Raw genomic sequence first — 18555 nt, forward strand, 5'->3', positions numbered from 1 at the left:
CCCTCCATCCCTACACCCCTCCATCCCTGAACCCCTCCATCCCTCCATCCCTGCATCCCTCCATCCCTCCATCCCTGTACCCCTGCCCCTCCATCCCTCCATCCCTGTACCCCTGCATCCCTCCATCCCTCCATCCCTCCATCCCTGTACCCCTGCATCCTGAACCCCTCCATCCCTCCATCCCTGTACCCCTGCATCCCTCCATCCCTGTACCCCTCCACACCCCTCCATCCCTGACCCCTCCCCCTCCATCCCTGTACCCCTCCATCCTTCCATCCCTGCACCCCTCCATCCCTCCATCCCTGTACCCCTCCCTCCATCCCTACACCCCTCCATCCCTGAACCCCTCCATCCTTCCATCCCTGCATCCCTCCATCCCTGTACCCCTCCATCCCTCCATCCCTGTACCCCTCCATCCCTCCATCCCTGCACCCCTGCATCCCTCCATCCCTGTACCCCTGCATCCCTCCATCCCTACACCCCTCCATCCCTGAACCCCTCCATCCCTGAACCCCTCCATCCTTCCATCCCTGCATCCCTCCATCCCTCCATCCCTGTACCCCTCCATCCCTCCATCCCTACACCCCTCCATCCCTGTACCCCTCCATCCCTCCATCCCTGCATCCCTCCATCCCTACACCCCTCCATCCCTGAACCCCCATCCCTGTACCCCTCCATCCCTGAACCCCTCCATCCCTGCATCCCCATCCCTCCATCCCTGTACCCCCTCCCATCCATCCCTGCATCCCTCCATCCCTGTACCCCTCCATCCCTCCATCCCTGTACCCCTCCATCCCCCTCCCTGCACCCCTCCATCCCTACACCCCTCCATCCCTGAACCCCTCCATCCTTCCATCCCTGCATCCCTCCATCCCTGCACCCCTCCATTTCTCCATCTCCACACCCTTCCTTTGCTGTACCCCTCCATTCTCCATCCCTGCACCCCTCCATCCCCCATCCCTGTACCCTTACGTCCTCCATCCCTCGATCCCTGCATTCCTCCATCGCACATCCCTCCATGCCTCTGTTCTCTGCATCCCTCCACCGCAGTATCCCTGCACCTCTTCATCCCTCCATTCCTGCATCCCTCTATTTTTCCATCCCTCCATTCCTGTATCCCTGTACCCTCCATCCTCCATCCCAGCATCCCTCCATCCCTGCTCCCCACTCTCACTTCCCTTCCCTTCCCTTCACACACAGGCTTTTCCTGCCATCCTCACACCCTGCCCAGGGTTACCTGATACCTTTCCAGCTGCACACGGAGGCTGACTCACCTCTCTCTTTCTCAGTCCCAAAGTCCCGAAAGAGAGCATCTGATGTGGCCAGCTCGTGACAAGGCGTCCACCTTCTGTCCATGACACGGAGGCCGGGGGAGGATCTCACTGCTGAGGACCCCACCGTGTGCTCCCAGACCTTTTGAATGTTCCTCCTGCTCAGCCCAGTGACTGCGGGCTGTGGCTCCTCCCTTCAGCCTCCCCTCGAGGTCCTGGTCTTACTTAGGAGGCCCCGGATGTAGATCCGGCCCCAGCCACCAGGCATTGCCCCTTTTCCTGGCTCCACACACTCAGGAATGAAGTTTCCTTCTGTTTCTCCTCTTGCAGAAGGAGATCTGGTTGGCAGCTAAACCGCGCTGGGAACAGGGGCCTGAGTCCTGGACCAGGGCTCTTTCCCCGGGGCTGCTGCAGTTGGGGAGGAGCCTAGGGTCCAGGACTGTGCTAACCAGACCTGACAGGCTGGAGAATGGCCAGTCAGACTGAGGCCACCGCGGGACACCACTTAGGCCCAACTTCTCCCCGCGAGTATCTCCCTAGAGGTAACAACTCTGCCTCAGTTTCCCCAATGTTTCTCCGTCACACCTCTTGGCGTGTTTTCCCATAGCCACCAGAGGGCGCCAGAGCCCCGCCAAGCCGCGTAGGAGATGGAAACAAGGCCTGCTGCTGCCACCTCGCGGCCAATTCCAGGAATGAATCTCGGCACCCTCATTACCCAGCGACTCTGTCCATCTGTATGAAAATGGGCTTAGCTGTAACGGTCCGAAGATGAGTGGCTAGGAAGAAACATACCTCTTGAGGATGGGGACAGTGGCTCATCCCTGTAAGCCCGGCACTTCAGGAGGCTGAGGTGGGAGGGTCACCTGAGCCCAGGAGTTTGAGGCTGCAGTGAGGTATGACTGCCCCACTGCACTCCAGCCTGAGAAACAAAGTGAGACCCTCTCAAAAAAAAAAAAAAAAAAAAAAAAAAAAGAAGAAGGAAGGAGAAGGAGAAGGAGAAAGAAGAAGAAAGAAGAAATGCCTCTTCTTAGGAATGGGCTCCAAGCCAGGATTCCATGCCCCATTAGTGCCATCCTCAGGTCACAGCATGGTCTCTGTGGTCTGTTTTTCTCTTTGTTTAAAAAATAGAGGCCAAGAAAAAAAAAAAAAAAAAAAAAAGAGGCCAGGGAGGTTGCAGTGAGCCAAGATTGTACCACTGCACTCCAGTCTGGGCAACAGAGCAAGACTCCATCTCAAAATAAATAAATAAATAAAGGCCAGGAGCGGTGGTTCATGCCTGTAATCCCAGCACTTTGGGAGCTGAGGCGGGTGGATCACTTGAGGTCAGGAGTTTGAGAGCAGCCTAGCCAACATGGCGAAACCCTGTGTCTACTAAAAATACAAAAATTAGCCAGGTGTGGTGGTGGATGCCTGTAATCCCAGCTACTCGGGAGACTGAGGCAGGAGAATCGCTTGAATCCGGGAGATGGAGGCTGCAGTGAGCCGAGATTGTGCCACTGCACTCCAGCCTGGGTGACAGAGGGATACTTCATCTCTAAACAAATAAATAATAAAAAATAGAGACTGGTTCTTGTTATGTTGGCCAGGTTGGTCTTAACTTCCTGGCCTCAAGCAATCCTTCCTCCGTGGCCTCCCAAAGTGCTAGGATTACAGGTGTGAGCCACCATTCACGGTTCCCTGTGGTCTTGATGGCTTCAGAAGACCTGAGTTCAGGACCTGGCCACTGCCCACTGTGCCCTGGGGCAAGCCCCATCCCGACTGGGAAATGGCATCCGTAAACCTCCGATACGCAGAGGGCGTGTTTTTATGAAGCTGGTAGGGTCTGCTGTCTGTTCTCAGAACACACGCCCTGCTGTGTTCCCCACTGGCTCCAAGAGCTCAAGGTCAAGGACTTCAGGAAGTAAGAATGGAAAGAGTCCTGAGAACAGCAAGCTCCCTCCTCCCTGGGGAGAGTGAGCTTATGGGGAGGGTGCTGGTTTGCTTTTGTGTGTCTGTTCATTTTTTTTTTTTTTTTTAGACAGGGTCTTGCTCTGTTGTCCAGGCTGGAGTACAGGGGCAGGATCATGGCTCACTGCAGCCTTGAACTCCTAGGCTCAAGTGATCCACCCACCTCAGCGTCCTGAATAACTGGGACTATGGGCACGTGCCACCATGCCTGGAGAATTTTTTTTTAATGTTTTGAAGATATAGAGTCTCACTGTGTTGCCCAGGCTGGTCTCCAACTCATGGGCTCAAGTGATCCTCCGGCCTCAGCCTCCCAAGTAGCTAGGACCACAGGTGTGTGCCACCACGCTGGCTAACTTTTGTATTTTTTGTAGAGATGGGGTCTTACTATGTTGCCCAAGCTGGTCTCCAACTCCTGGGTTCAAGCGATCTGCCTGCCTTAGCCTCCCAAAGTGCTGGGATTACAGGAGTGAGCCACGGCTCCCAGCCATTTGTGGTGTTTGAAGTCACCAAGTGTGTGGTTATTGGTCACAGCTGCCCCAGGACACCAATACCTAGATTTAAGCCAGGTGTAGTCAGGGAAGAGCAACAGCGATGGGACATGTGGTGACCTGGGAAGTCCCAGGGTTTCCAGTCCGTGCCAGTGTCCTCATCTGTAAGATGGGGTGGGAGGCTGGGCTCTTCAGTTCAGTTAAGGGTGCCCCGTACTGTCTAGCATGGGTGGGGCCCGCTCCACCAATCATCAGCCTCAACAGCTGCCATGGGAGATAACGGCTCCTCCTGGGCCACGGGGCTGTGCTGGTGGGTGATAGCAAATGACCAAGAGAGCCATGTCCTGCGGCTGTTCCCTGGCCAGCCCCTGAGTTCGGAGGAGCTGAGAGCAGGAGACCTAGGTTTATCTTGCCCTTTGGGGAACTGGGGCAGGCCTGGGGCCCTCCCTGGCCTCAGTTTACCCATCTGCAGGATGGAGGTTCTATCATAGCATGCCCTCCCTGCTGCCCCCTCGTGGCCAGCCCAGGCCATGCGGCCTGCTGCTGCTGCTGCTGCTGCTGTAGGGAGCAAGGTCCGCACCTGGGCGGGCTGGGCCCAGCACACCCGCCCCACCTGTTCCCACCCTTCCCCTACTTTCCAACGCACTCAGACCGGTGAAATCTGGACTAGGGCAGCACAGGGCGAGCCCCAGGTGAGAACAGGGCTTCCGTGTCAACAGAGCTGGTTTGAATCTGTTTCACATTGACCCTTTATGTGAACGAGAACAGTCGCTTCCCCCGCGAGCTGTCAGAAGGCGTCGTGCCTGTCTTGCTAGTGAGGAAACTGAGGCTCAGAGAGGCAGAAGATTTGCCCAAGATCACACCGCCGGGACCCAGGATTCAAGCGCAGGCCTGCCCCATGTTTCCCAGGCTCTCTGTGGCCTCCTGGCTGCAAGGAGGCAGCCCAGGACCAGGTGCCACCCTTCTGAGGTGAGGCAGAGTGCCCGTCCCTTGGGCACGTCTAACTTGGTGAAGGTCCCGAGGGTGGGTTGTGGCATGATTCCAGCTTGCAGGGTCTGGTGTGGGCAGCAGCTCTCTGCCTTCCCCCCAGTTCCTGGTGGGCAGCCCCAGCAGAGCCCACCCCAGCTTCACTCCCCTACGTGCCGCCTGCCAGTTGGGGTCCGCTGCATCCTAGGTCCTGGGCAAGTCCCCTCCCCTCCTAAACCTTAGTTTCCTTGTCTGTGAAATGGGGACCTGGCGGCAGTGGCACTTCCTACACCTGCTGATTGCTAAGTAAAGTCCTGCGTGGGCAGTGCCCCCGCGAGGAGGACCCACCGGACCACACGGCTCAAGTGGCTCTGGATTTCCTCGCAGGTGCCTGAGATCCCAGGCCCGAGAGGATTAAGGCGGGATTACTGACTGAATGCCGGAGGAATTAGGGCAGCTGGGAGATGAAGCCGTTAGGCCCGGCTGCATCCCATTTCCTGCCTCGTTTCAAGTCAATGTTCCAACAGCGCTGCCTGGCTCGTCTTGCTCTCATCCAATGGACAAGCACACAGGCTCAGAGAGGGGGCGTGACTTGCCCAAGGTCACTCAGCTTGGATGCTGTGGAACAGGGACACCCACTGTCCCAGTCTGTTTATGGGAAGCCGCTCTGCAGCTGTCCTGACCCACCACGTGCCCCACCGCTGTTTCCTTGCCTTGACCCCTTGTTGCCTGGACCAGGGTGGCACAGCTCCAGGCTCTTGGGCCCCTCGCGGAGGACAGGAACCTGTGACTGTGTCCCCAAAGACCTGAGTGACTGAGGGGGCCCCACAGAGCTTGGGCTTCCTGGAGGACGAGGAGGGATCTGCCAGCCACCTGCACCACCCCGGCCCCAGGGCTCCCCTGGACCTACCATGCCAGCCGGACTCAGGTGGGTCTGTAGGAGCACCGTGCCTCTAGTCAGACTTTGAGATGTGCCCCCTGCTCCCACCGTGCCCTCCCCTGCCCAGGACTCTGGTTGTAAACCCTGACTAAGGGGATTTTATCTCCACCAGGGGCCCAGTAGGTGGGAAGTGGCTTAAATAATGCAGGTTTATAATCTCACTAGAGGTCAGAGGAGTCTGAAATGGGCCTCATGGGGCTAAAATCAAGGTGTCTGCAGGGCCGTGTTCCTTCTGGAGGCTCCAGGGGAGGAAAGGGAGGATCCAGTCTGTGCCTTTCCAGCTTCTAGAGGCTGCCTGCGTTCCTTGGTTCGTGGCCCCTTCCCCCACCTTCAAGACAGCAGCGGAGACCTGAGTCCTTCTCATGCCATCTCTCTGTTCTCTCTCCTGCCTCCTCCTCCACACTGGAGGACCCTTGTGATCACACTGGCCCCCCAGTGACCCAGGATAATCCATCTCCCTGTTTGAAGGTCAGCTGATTAGCAACCTTCATTCCATCTGCCTCCTTCATTCTCCCGGCCACGTAATGGGATTCACAGCTTCCAGGGATTAGGACACGGACATCTTGTGGTGGGGGCATAATTCTGTCGACAACACCAAGAAACACTTGGATGTTAAGCATTCACTGAACACTGTTCAGGCTCCAGGTGCTGGGAGCAGCAGTGAACAAAGCCAACAGACACCTCCACCCTCAAGGAGTTCACGTTCATGGGCGAGGGAACAGATGAAACCCAGCAATGAAAATAAGTAGTGTAATGACTTGAAAAGTGCAGGGGAGAAAGAGAAGACGGATGGAGAATGACACCTGGCCCCTTCTCTATTTCTTTTTTTTTTTTTTCCACTCTTGTTTCCCAGGCTGGAGGGCAATGGTGCGATCTCAGCTCACTGCAACCTCCGCCTCCCGGCTTTGATGATTCTCCTGCCTCAGCCTCCCGAGTAGCTGGGATTATAGGTGTGCACCACCACGCCCAGCTAATTTTTTTTTTTTTTTTTTTTAAAGTAGAGACAGGGTTTTGCCATGTTGGCCATGCTGGTCTTGAACTCCTGACCTCAGGCGATCCACCCGCCTCGGCCTCCCAAAGTGCTGGGATTACAGGCATGAGCCACCGTGCCTGGCCTCGCTTCTCTATTTCTAAGGTGACCCAAATTTCTTTACTGCTTTCTGGCAAATCCACCTCTGGCTGGGGGTAGGCTGGTGACGCAGGGCTTGAAGGCCACATGGGGACTTTTGTCTTCTGGTGAGAAAGGAAATACTAGAGGGTTTTTGCTTCCCTTTTTAAAAAATTCAGGTATGGCCAGGCTGAATTCTCCAAAATGATTGGCATTTTACCTTGTGCTAGCAGAGTCTGAGGAGTGTGGCTGCTCCCAAATTCTCATCAAACTACAGTGCTGACATCTTTAGTTCTAGTCCTTCTAGTGTGTACGCACTGGTATCTTATTAAATGCTTTTAACTGTTTTGGTAGAGATGGGGCCTTGCTGTATTGCATAGTCTGGTCTTGAACACCTGGCCTCAAGTGATCTCCAGCCTCACCCTCCTGAAGTGCTGGGATTACAGGTGTGAGCCACTGCTCTGGGCCTCATTCAATGTTTTGCTTGTCCCTGACAAGTAATGGAGTTAAGCTCTTTTTCACGTTTATTGGCCATTAAGTCATCTTGCTTTTGGAAATGCCAGTTGTTGGCTGGGCGCGGTGGCTCACGCCTGTAATCCCAGCACTTTGGGAGGCCGAGACGGGCGGATCACGACGTCAGGAGATCGAGACCATCCTGGCTAGCACAGTGAAACCCCGTCTCTACTAAAAAATACAAAAAAATTAGCCGGGCGAGGTGGCGGGCGCCTGTAGTCCCAGCTACTCGGGAGGCTGAGGCAGGAGAATGGCGTGAACCTGGGAGGCGGAGCTTGCAGTGAGCTGAGATCCCGCCACTGTACTCCAGCCTGGGCGACAGAGCGAGACTCCGTCTCAAAAAAAAAAAAAAAAAAAAAAAAAAAGGAAATGCCAGTTGTTAACTGGCTTGTCCTCTTCTTTTTGCGTTAAGACACTTAATACATGCTGGAAACAGATCCTCTGTTAGATTACATGTACTGCAAAGATTTTCTCCTAGCCTGTGGCTTGTCTTTTTCGTTTTTTTTTTTTTTTTTTTTTTTTTTTTGAGATGGAGTCTCGCTGTCACCCAGGTTCAGTGGTGTGATCTTGGCTCACTACAACCTCTGCCTCCCAGGTTCAAGCGATTCTCCTGCCTCAGACTCCCAAGTAGCTGGGATTACAAGTGAATACCACCACGCCTGGCTAATTTTTGTATTTTTAGTAGAGATGGGGTTTTGCCACGTTGGCCAGGCTGGTCTTGAACTCCCGACCTCAGGTGATGTGCCCACCTTGGTCTCCCAAAGTGCTGGGATTACAGGCGTGAACCACCGTGCCCGGCCAGCTTCTCTATTCATTGGAGGATTTGAGTGACATGAACAACTAAGGTTTTCTTTTTTTGAGACAGAGTCTTACTCTGTCACCCAGGCTGGAGTGCAGTGGTGTGATCTCAGCTCACCACAACCTCTGCCTCCTAGGTTCAAGCCATTCTCCTGCCTCAGCCTCCAGGGTAGCTGGGATTATAGGCACCTGTCACCACGCCTGGTTATCCACTTAGGTTTTTGAAGGGCCCCTCGGGCTTGGGGTGGAGAGTGAAGGGAAGCAGGGGGAAGTTTAGGTCTTGCAGTCGTCCAGGTGAGACATGACACTGCCTGTGACCGGTGGCAGGGGTGGAGGTTGGGAGAAGTGGCCAGAGAGCAGATCTATTTTGTGGGTGAGGCTGACGGTATTTGCTGGACTGCCCTGGAACCAGAGGGAAGTACAGAGTCAGGTTGACTACAAGGTGTTTGGCTTAAGTTCATAGAAGAAAGGAGTTGCCATTTGCTGGCATGAGGAAAATGGAGAAGCAGATTTTGGGAGGAAAATTAAGGGTTTGGCTTCTGACTCGCTGAACTGGATGTGCTGTTTAAGTGGATATGGATTTCACAGTTGTACTGATGAAGCTGGAATTGGTTCAAGTATAAAAGGAGGGTCATCTAAATATAGATATTGAAGGTAATCCTCAGTGAGATGAGGTTACTGAGAGGGTATGGGGAGGCAGGAGCGGGGTGAGGCTGGGAGGGGCAGCTGGGGGGAGGGGAGAGAAGCCCAGCGATGTCCTTGGTGTCTCTGTGAAGACGGCACTTCTGGCGGAGGGACAGACACCCCCCCGCCTGAGACAGGCTGAGGAACAACCCTACAGCAACTCAGGGCACTGGTGACTTTGTCAGAGCACCCCAAATCGAACAAACACCCACTAAAGAGGGAGTGCCTCTAAGAAGCCGAAAGGGGGCGCCACCCAGGCTCCAGAGGGGAAAACTTTGCACTCATTTTCTAACATGTCAACAACCCTGGACCACACAGGGTCCGGGGTGTCAGAAAAATACTGGCTCTGTGATCAGCTTTGAAACAACTTTATTAGAAGGCTGCTTTAAATGACAACTTCCAACTTCCATTTCTTTCTTAATTTGCTTTTTGACGATTCCAGTTATAACTATATACGTTCATATATAACAATAATTTTTGCATTGATCTTTGCATCCTATTGAAGAGTGAAGATTTCCTCATCAGGTCATTCTGGTGGAATGGAAGTGCAACTGTGACGTCGCCAGTTGGCCAGCATTGTTGAGCAAGGGCGGCAGAAGGCTGGGAGGGAGGGAGCCAGCCCCCCACCCTCTCCTCCAGCCCCCGCCCACCACAGATTCACAGTGAGAGGCACCTCACTGCCTTGACATTCAGAAAGTGTGAAATAAAGAAACCCTCGCAGTGCAGGAAATAACTGGATTCCACCTTCAAGGTTATTGAGGTTCCTCCCTCTCTCTCCAGGCCCCTAGTCAAACCCTGAAATCCTAAGGCTAGGGGGAAGGATTTGACTTCCCCAACCTGCCAAAGGAAAGGACCCAGGGCTGCCTTCTGGCCGCTTTTCTGCCTTCAGTCCCATAAGGAATTTCTCTGGACAGACGTGATTGCGGCGGCCCAAGGTCCCCCTTCTTCTTCTCTTCCCACCCCACTGGGTGGGCTTGGAAAGGTACAATCAACCATGAACATAAATATGAATAAAAAATGAACTTGAAAATGACAAGCTATTAATTAAACAAATCTATAAAAATAGTTAGGACATAACTCTGTTCAAATAAATACAAAATAAATAGGTTCCAAGCAGTGACACGAGTGGAATGTGAGGCTGGTCCCGCTGCGCCCCCGCTGGGGTTGGACAGGAACCCCCAGGGCGTCAGAACAGACTCTGAGCAGTCAGCCAAGCTCCCTGCTCCCTCGCCTTCCTCTGGAAGCACAGAAGTCGCTCATTTGTCTGGCTGGTCTTTCTGGACAAAACCCTTTTCCCAACAATGCATAATTAAGGCCTCCAACACCTTTTCCTTCCCTTGCCAGAACACGCCAACGCTCTGCCCTTCGCCCTCAAACACGGCGCTCCACCACCCTCGTGCCACGGTGGGGACAGTGAGTTTGGTTCTGAGGTGGTGCCCATCCTGACGGGGCCTGGGCCGGCTCAGAGCACCATAAGCCCCAGCACTTGCCTTCTGTGCAGACAGGCCAGGCAGCCCAAGCCCCATGCACTCCCATGCATGCCCAGGAGTCCCAGCCATCAGCAGGGCTCAGATGCCAGTGAGCGCCAAGGCCAGACCCTTTCCTCTTCCTTGCACAGCCAAGTTGGCGTCGATGCTTTAGGCTGGGAAGTCAGGCCTGGGAGGCCACGTGACCTCACCTTTCACCATGGACTACGGGGTTGGATGAGGGGGTGGGATGTGGGCTGTAGCCCTCCTCCCACCTTATTACATCAGCTGAGAGGCAGGAAGCAGAGGGCACAGGGAGATGTACGGCAGGCCAGAGGGCAGGGGCCGTGGCCAGCAGCTGAAATGGAAGAACGAAGCCGGCCTCCAAGCTCGCTATTGGCAGGCACTGCAGAAAATGTCCTGTCCCTACACATGTGAGCCTGGAGCCTGCTGACCCTGGACCCTAAGGAATGCCTGTGCTCTTCCCTGGAACCAACAGGAGGGTCTGCTGGGGTCAGCAGGACAAGCCCTGGGCCTGCCAGCTCTCCCCACCCTCCCTGGGGTGCATCTAGGGTTTTCACAGCTTGGCTCGAGTCAGCTTAGTGTTGGCACATTCACAGAATGAGATGGCTGCATACCCCGGGCTGCGGCCCAGGATCAGCGAGTCCACGGCGGGGCCGCCCTCCCCCCGTCACCGCGACTGCACGCCCAGGGTGATCTTCAGGTTCTCGTAGACCACGTAGCTGATGCTCACGGCTGGGATGACCTTCATGAAGTTGGGGGCCAGCCCCCTGTACAGCCCGAAGGCCCCCTCGGTCCGCAGGATCTGTTTGAAGAGGCTGCTCATGGTCACCTCTGGAGCGCCCTCAATGGAGGCTGCAGGAGGGAGGCCACCAGTCAGATGCTTCTCTCCGCACCCTCCGAACTCCCAGGGGACTGCCCAGGGCCAGCCTTACCTTGTGCCTGCATCCGGGTCCTAACTAGGGCCAGGGGGTAGCTGGCCAGCTGGCCACAGGTACTGGACATGGTGCCACAGGCCAGGAGCACAAACACACCGGGGTCCGCACTGTTCACTGCATAGCGCTGCAGCCAGGCATTCTTGAGCGTCTAGAAGGGGAAGGGAGCATGGGATAAGCCCCAGGAAGGGCTAGCGAGGCAGCAAGAAACAGGGGGCTGTTACTGGGTCCTCAGGCCACTGGAACCCAACTGCCGGGCCCGGGGCCTGGCTGGACTCCTAGCCTGGCTGTCCTGTTTCTGCTGTCACTGGGAATTCCAGGACAAGGTAGAGGGAACACCGCCTACCCCACACAGAAGGGCTGACTTCTGGGGTCTGTCTGGAGTGTGCTGGGGCCTGCAAGCCCCTAGGGGCCACCCTGCTCTGGGGATCTGCCTGCTGAGCCCCTGGGGACGCAGAGCCTGGATGCAGGGCTCACAGGGGCTGCCAGAGGCAGGCAGGATGAAGGAAAGCTTGCAATAAACACAGGAGCCGGAAGGAGACGCAGTCTTTGATGCAGTGTCCTGCACTAGGCATGCGTCCGTCAAGGAGAGAGACAGCAGGCGGAGGTGTGCTGGGTGGGGGTTTCTAAACCTGTCCGGCTTGGGCCGGGGCCTCAGCCCTCTTGGGCCTCACCTCATAGACTGCGAGGTCGATGCCGGCATAGGGGATGATGCCCAGCATGTTGGGGACATAGCCTTTGTAGAAGGCGGCCACCCCCTCTCTGGCCAGGATCCTCCTGGCGCAGTCCAGCATTCCTGAGTACTGGCCTGTTTTCCGCAGTGCCATCCGGGTCTTCAGGACCTGCATAACAGGAGCGGCGGGAAGCGTGAGCACAGCCTGCACCTCTCCCCAGTCCCGTGCCCACTGCCCGGCCCAGGACCCAGGTGGCCCCTCACCTCCATTGGGTAGATGCTGCTCTGGGCGATCGCCCCTGCCAAGGACCCTGCCACAAGCCTCTCGTGAATCCTCAGAGTCTCCTGGTCACTACCAACAAGGCGCTTGATCTAGAACCAGGAGCAAACAAACCACCCGATATACCCAGAGGTTGAGGCACCTGCTGCTGCCCCTCCCTTCCTCCTGGAGCCAGGCGGTCTCAGCTGAGCCCTGGAGTCCCTGGCACATTTTATGCTGCCCAGAAATGTAAGGAACTGGTGGCGAGCCCGGGCCTCCCGCCTCGCCCTGCTGTCCCTGGGGTACCATGGCTGGTTCCAAGTGTCAGGGAGCTCAGTTCAGGGAAAGCCAGCAAGTCCAGACAGTGAATAGCCACTGGCTGGTGACCCTCCCTGAGGAGCTGGGTCCTCACCTGCTCATAGGCCATGAATTTGATGGCTGATTCGGGGGCAATTTTGAGGACATTGATGCCATTGCCCCGCCAGAGTGACCTGGCCCCTCCTTCTCGAATCATCTGAGTGAAGCCGCCAATGATGCCCATGTTGTTGCTGCGCGAGGCATGGACCTGGGAGGGAGGACCAAGCAGTTAGACGGACCCGGGGGGGCCATAGGCTGCCTCACCCGGCCAAGAGCCTCTGCTGGCCAACTGGCTGTGGCCAAAGCGAAGGCTCTTTCTTCTGTGAGTTTTGAAGATGAGCTTGGAATCACAAGACCAAAGTAACCCAACACGGCTCAGTGAGGTTCAGCTCCATTGTACTGGGTATCTATCAGTTGCCAGCCTTGTCCTGAACATCTCCATAAAGATGACTTAAAAAAGGCCGGGCGAGGTGGCTCAAGCCTGTAATCCCAGCACTTTGGGAGGCCGAGACGGGCAGATCACGAGGTCAGGAGATCGAGACCATCCTGGCTAACACAGTGAAACCCTGTCTCTACTAAAAATACAAAAACTTAGCCGGGCGAGGTGGCGGGCACCTGTAGTCCCAGCTACTCGGGAGGCTGAGGCAGGAGAATGGCGTGAACCCGGGAGGCGGAGCTTGCAGTGAGCTGAGATCCGGCCACTGCACTCCAGCCTGGGTGACAGAGCGAGACTCCGTCTCAAAAAAAAAAAAAAAAAAAAAATCAAGGTCGGGTGCGGTGGCTCATGCCTGTAATCCCAGCTCTTTGGGAGGCCGAAGCAGGTGGATCATTTGAGGTCAGGAGTTCGAGACCAGTCTGGCCAACATGGTGAAAGCCCGTCTCTACTAAAAATACAAAAGTTAGCCAGGCGTGGTGGCAGACACCTGTAATCCCAGCTACTTTGGAGGCTAAGGCACGGAGAACTGCTTGAACCCAGGAGGTGGAGGTTGCAGTGAGCCGAGATCGTGTCCCTGTACTCCAGCCTGGGTGACAGAGTGAGACTCTATCTTAGAGGGGGAAAAAAAAAAAAAAAGGTTGGGCTTGGTGGCTTACACCTGTAATCCCAGAACTTTGGGAGGCTGAGGTGGGCGGATCACATGATGTGAGGAGTTCCAGACCAGCCTGGCCAACATGGAGAAATCTCATCTCTACTAAAAATACAAAAATTAGCCAGGGGTGGTAGCGTGTGGGTGTAATCCCAGATACTAGGGAGGCTGAGGTGGTAGAATTGCTTGAACCCAGTGGGGGAGGCTGCAGTGAGCCGAGATCACACCACTGCACTCTAGCCTGGGCAGCCGAGAAAGACTGTCTCAAAAAAAAAATAACAATAATAATAATTTTTTAAAATCGAATTTTTCATTATAAAAAAACCTTAAAACATATTAAAACAATGATCAAACCACAGCCAACCTCTCTCCTGCTGCCCCACCCATGCTGGTTTAAAGGCACATCCCAGGCATTTGATTTCACCCAAGGCCTGCTTTCAATCTCTACAACATCCCTGACAATTCTGCTAAAAAAACAAAAGGATGAGGCAGTTGTTCAAGCCCCTGTTTTCACAGAGGAGGGGAAGTCCTGCGAGGGAAAGGGGTTTGCTCAAGGCCACAAGAAGAAGGGAGGCCGCTGTGGTGGTGCCCTGGGCAGAGTCCAAGCCCAAGGCACTCTGCCCTGAACCACCTGCTTCCTTTGTCTCCGTGCGACACAGGGAGGCCCAGCAAGGCAGGCGGGGGAGGGAAAGGAGGCAGCTCGTCCAAGCTGGGCTCCTGGCACAAGAAGTACTAGGTACGAGCAAGGGGATCGGTGGTGGCCAGTCACCATGCAGACATCAAAGTCCACCAGTGTTGTTGTGTGCGTTTCACAATTCTGCCTTGACATCAGCCCAGCTTATCTCTGCTGTGTGGACATGGATTTGCGTACCTGGCCAAGGTAATGGTGTGGCTTCCCACTGGCATCTGGGTCAGGTGAGGCTCTGCTGACCCCACTGTGGGGTAACGTACACAAGACGTGCTTACAGAAATTGGTTCCTGCCTCACCCCAGTCTCGGTAGCTTCACCTGTCCACATTATGCCCCTGTAATGTGATGCCTCAGATAAAATTAGATCCGCTCTGCACAAAATGTCACCTAGAGTGACATTTTGGTACCCCCTGTCTGAGCAATAATTCCAGTTTAATTTATTGGGGTTAGAAGAGTCTGGGCCCAAAGCAGGCACCAGCCAGAGAAAGGGAAAACTAGCCAAGCAGCATCCCCCAAGTGGAAACTGGCCCCTCCAGGGCTCTGGGGCCTTTTCCCTACATACCTGCATGAGCACCTTGAGCCTGTCCAGGGGGGCCGTGCAGGTTCTGGATACGGCCCCTGCCCCACCTCCTGCCACCAGGTGTCTCCACCACATCCCCGTCTGCCTCTCCTCCACTGTGAACTCATCGGGGACCGTCAGATTCTCACCCACATCAAAGATCTGTGAGGAAAGATGGCATAAGCCCGACTCAGGACCCTCGGGGCAAGGCTGCTGGCACCTGTCGCCTTCTACCCTCCAGCATGGCTCCAGGCCAGGGACCACAGGACAGGGAGAAGGCCAACGATCCTGGGTGGGAAGTGGACTGGGGCCTTCCCCTTCACTCTGAAGGTAGCAGAGTTCTCACCCCAGCTGGGGGCCTGGAGAGAACCTCAGCTGAACACAGCCGGAAGGTGCCAGGTACAAAACCATTCACCGGCCCTTTGCAAAGCTTCCAGGGAGCTCCTTAAGAACAGCTCACAGGCCTGTGTGAGATCGCCAGGCTGGCTGCACTGAAGGGATCAAGCTGGGGTAACAGCCGTCTGAAACCTCATGTGTAACCAGATCACACTGGCAGAACATTATGCAAGGCCTCAGCAAACACGAGGGCTCGCTCCCTGCGTAACCTCTCTCCGGGTGGCATCCGGGCTGATTAGAGCCACCTCTGCTCTGATCCCAGGGCTAAAGGCCAGAGCTCTGGGCCAGCTGCTCCCACCCCTGGAGGTGTCCACTTAATTTCACCCAACAAGCCCTGGTCTGGCACTGTGAGAGGCAGGTGAGGAGCCCCTCTGGCCTCTCCTCCTGGAGGGGACTGTCCAGGGGGACAGGACTGCACACCAGGACTCAGAGAGGGACATGCCAAGCGTGAGGGGCTCAGGGCCAGAGACCAATACAGACTCACATTTCCGAACATGAAACCACAGGGGGCAGCGGTGAAAGGGCAGCAAGTGTGTGCCCGTGGGGACACCTCACAGCTCTGCCTAGGTGCTCTCTGTAGAGTAGCTTCTGCCTCGGCCCCCTCCCACCAGGGGGAAGGGTCATACCAGCTTTGGCAGAACAGGCAGCATCATGGGAAGGGTGTCTGAAGTGGCCCATGAGCAGGAGCACGTGGGGACGGAGGGTGTTCCTGGAAGACGACCCCCGTGTGTGTGAACAATGGGGCTGTTCAGGCGGCCAGTGGCCAGAACAGGGGGAACATGCGGACAGCTCTACTCTCCCTCTCTGAGTCCTGCTGTGCAGTCCTGTCCCCCTGGACCATCCGCTCCAGGAGGGGAGGCCAGAGGTGCTCCTCACCTGGCAGAAGAGGGGACAATCTCCTGTGGAGGAGGCGGCGGCTGGAAAGCCCTAGCTGCACTCTGGGATGGGGACAACTGGGTGACTCGGGGCCAGGCCCTGGGAGCAGGTGAGGGCCCCGGGTGTGTGGGGCTCACCGTGGAATGCTTCCAGTAGAGGATGATCTCGGGGATGTTTTCCACGGGGTGCAGGAGGTGGTAGTCTCTCCACTCGTTCCAGTCGATAGTCATCGTGCCGTTTTTATCCATGCTGCGAGACAGAGGCGAGGCTGCCCACGTGCCCATCCGCCAGCTGCGTCCCCCCACCTCCCAGGGAGCCGAGGGCAGGCACCTCGGATGCCCAGAAACCACACGAGGCGCCTCTGCCCCCAGGTGAAAGAGCAGGGGGTTGCACACCCCACTCAGCACAACAATGGCAATATAATGGCCCACAAGAACCCCGTTCTGATCAGGCATGGAAGTCAAGGGAGGCAGTCACGAGCGACACGGATACTTACTAGGTGACAGGGCCCCAGAAATGGCCCGTTCGTATTCTGACAGACAGACAAAGGATGCGGAGGAGAGAGGAGAAACAACACGCATAAGTGCTCGGAGCCATGTTAGTGAAGCAAGCACACACCCAGAGACGTGGGCACAGCACGGCACGAGACGAGCCCCACAGCAGCTGAGCCCGGGGCTGCTGTCCCCGAGGACTAGCCAGCGTTCGGTCCACGGGGTTTTGGGAAGGTCCAGCCAGGACAGACGGCAACTCCCAGGGCTGTTCCGTGAGATTTCCTGGCAGCCACCCCTCACCAGGGAGCTATCTTGTGGGGCAGCGCCTCTGACTAAATTGTTAAGTGCAAGTTACTAGCATGGGGAAGAAATTCACCTGGGATGGAGGCTGCAGTGTGAGCCCCCTGCCCTGCCCCCACCACACACAGGTGGTCTTTGCTGGCCTTTTACCTACTTGAACCACCTCCAAATTAGTTTTCCCTTCATGGGAAATGCTGGCCGATGGGCAGCATTCCAGGTGATCTGTGATTCTTCAAATGAAAGCTGGCCTGCAACGCTGGGGGAGGGGCTGGCCTCCCGCAGGGGTTACTTATTCATCCTTTCTTTTCTTTTTCTTTTTTTTTGAGACAGAGTCTCGATCAGTCACCCAGGCTGGAGTGCAGTGGCGCCATCTCGGCTCACTGCAAGCTCCGCCTCCCGGGTTCACGCCATTCTCCTGCCTCAGCCTCCCGAGTAGCTGGGACTACAGGTGCCCGCCTCCACGCCCTGCTAATTTTTTTGTATTTTTAGTAGAGACGGGGTTTCACCGTGTTAGCCAGGATGATCTCGATCTCCTGACCTCGTGATCTGCCCGCCTCGGCCTCCCAAAGTGCTGGGATTACAGGCGTGAGCCACTGTGCCCGGCCTACTTATTCATCCTTTCAAACCACGAGAAGGCCAAGTTCAGAGAAACAGGGTCAGCATAGGGAATGGCATCGCAGGGTTAGTCTCAGAGCCTTCCTTTCATCACACTTAAACCAAACACAGAGGCTGGCTGAGCACTCACCTCTTGAGAATTTTTTCTGCCTGCTGTTCAGATATCTTGACTCCCAAGTCCCGCAGGGACTGCATGATCTCCTGTGCGTCGATGCGTCCTACAAGAAAAGAGGCCATGAGCGGAGCCAGGCGCACAGGGAGGCCCAAGGCTGGACCGGCTGCAGCTCTGAAGGCAACACTTACCATCATTCTTTTTGTCCAAACTCTTAAACACCAGCCTCAGTTTCTTCTCATGATCTTGGAGATAATGGACAAATTCTTCAAAGTCTAGCTGCCCATCAAGGTCCTTATCTCCAGCTTGTACAATTTTCTAGAAAAGAAAAGTAAGGTTTTGTCTTTTGGCTCCTGGACCAGCCTTTCCTTGTCCCTTGTGGGGCCCCGTCCCCAGGCAATGACTGCACTAATCCGTGAGCAGAGCTGGCCCCAAGGACCCAAGATGCTTCTGCTCCACTCCCAGAGCCACTATGGCAATTGACTCACATGCCAGAGCCACCACCTAGAGCCCCAAGTGTTGGCCAGAACCCAGGCAAGCGCCAATCTTGTCTCCCTCCCAAGCAGAGAGGAAACGAGCAGCCCAGGAAGAGCCCTCTGGACAGAGGCCAACAGGGACAGCTGGGCACTTTGTCAGTCTGAAGACCCACGTGCCGCACAGCCAGGGTGAGCAGTGTGGCTCTGCTGCAGTGCCGTCCCTGGGTCCCTGGACCCAGGCTTCAACCACACATGCTCCCTGGTGAGACGTGGGGATGGCCATGGAGTTTTTTCCGACAGGAATTCTGCAGCTCGCTGTTTCCCTCCTAAAACTGGCATTGGTCCAAGAAGAATTTGGTGGGCAGGGTGAAAATTGGGGGCAGAGCCAGACTCTGCCACAGCACCCAAGGCCGGGGAAGTATAAGGAGCCAAGGGCATGTGTATGATGGTACTACCAGTCCCTGCTCTCAGGGAAGCCAGGTGATAGAGCCGCCCTGGCTCTGTCAGTCTGTCACTGAAAAGCACTTTAG

The 18555-nt window shown here is 55.8% G+C and overlaps 4 protein-coding genes across 13 annotated transcripts in view; 1 reads left to right on the top strand and 3 right to left on the bottom strand.

Annotated features, from left to right (window-relative positions):
• Positions 1 to 16471, bottom strand: part of DNM1 (dynamin 1) — a 158627-nt gene extending 142156 nt beyond the window's left edge. The window contains 1 exon segment of the mRNA XM_050760507.1: positions 16468 to 16471. The gene's annotated coding sequence lies outside the window, so the exon portion shown is untranslated.
• DPM2 (dolichyl-phosphate mannosyltransferase subunit 2, regulatory) overlaps positions 1 to 18555 on the top strand; it is a 285267-nt gene that overhangs the window by 99475 nt on the left and 167237 nt on the right. The gene's annotated exons all lie outside the window — the stretch shown is intronic.
• The window catches only part of BBLN (bublin coiled coil protein), a 287657-nt gene that overhangs the window by 45666 nt on the left and 223436 nt on the right, over positions 1 to 18555 (bottom strand). The window lies entirely within an intron of this gene.
• Positions 9068 to 18555, bottom strand: part of SLC25A25 (solute carrier family 25 member 25) — a 44956-nt gene continuing 35468 nt past the window's right edge. For 3 of the 6 annotated variants that reach the window (XM_050760077.1, XM_050760079.1, XM_050760081.1), the window contains exons 2-11: positions 17741 to 17867; positions 17568 to 17655; positions 16528 to 16563; positions 16169 to 16280; positions 14763 to 14921; positions 12482 to 12634; positions 12075 to 12182; positions 11812 to 11979; positions 11138 to 11288; positions 9068 to 11057 (exon numbers count right to left, since the gene is read on the bottom strand). In XM_050760077.1, coding sequence (XP_050616034.1) covers positions 10873 to 11057; positions 11138 to 11288; positions 11812 to 11979; positions 12075 to 12182; positions 12482 to 12634; positions 14763 to 14921; positions 16169 to 16280; positions 16528 to 16563; positions 17568 to 17655; positions 17741 to 17867 — 1287 coding nt within the window. In that variant the 3' untranslated portion in view covers positions 9068 to 10872. The remainder of the gene's footprint in view (positions 11058 to 11137; positions 11289 to 11811; positions 11980 to 12074; positions 12183 to 12481; positions 12635 to 14762; positions 14922 to 16168; positions 16281 to 16527; positions 16564 to 17567; positions 17656 to 17740; positions 17868 to 18555) is intronic. The other 3 variants (XM_050760078.1, XM_050760080.1, XM_050760082.1) reach the window with 1 other exon arrangement.

This window comes from Macaca thibetana, chromosome 15 (assembly GCF_024542745.1).
Source record: "Macaca thibetana thibetana isolate TM-01 chromosome 15, ASM2454274v1, whole genome shotgun sequence".
In the NCBI taxonomy this organism is placed as follows: Eukaryota; Metazoa; Chordata; class Mammalia; order Primates; family Cercopithecidae; genus Macaca; species Macaca thibetana.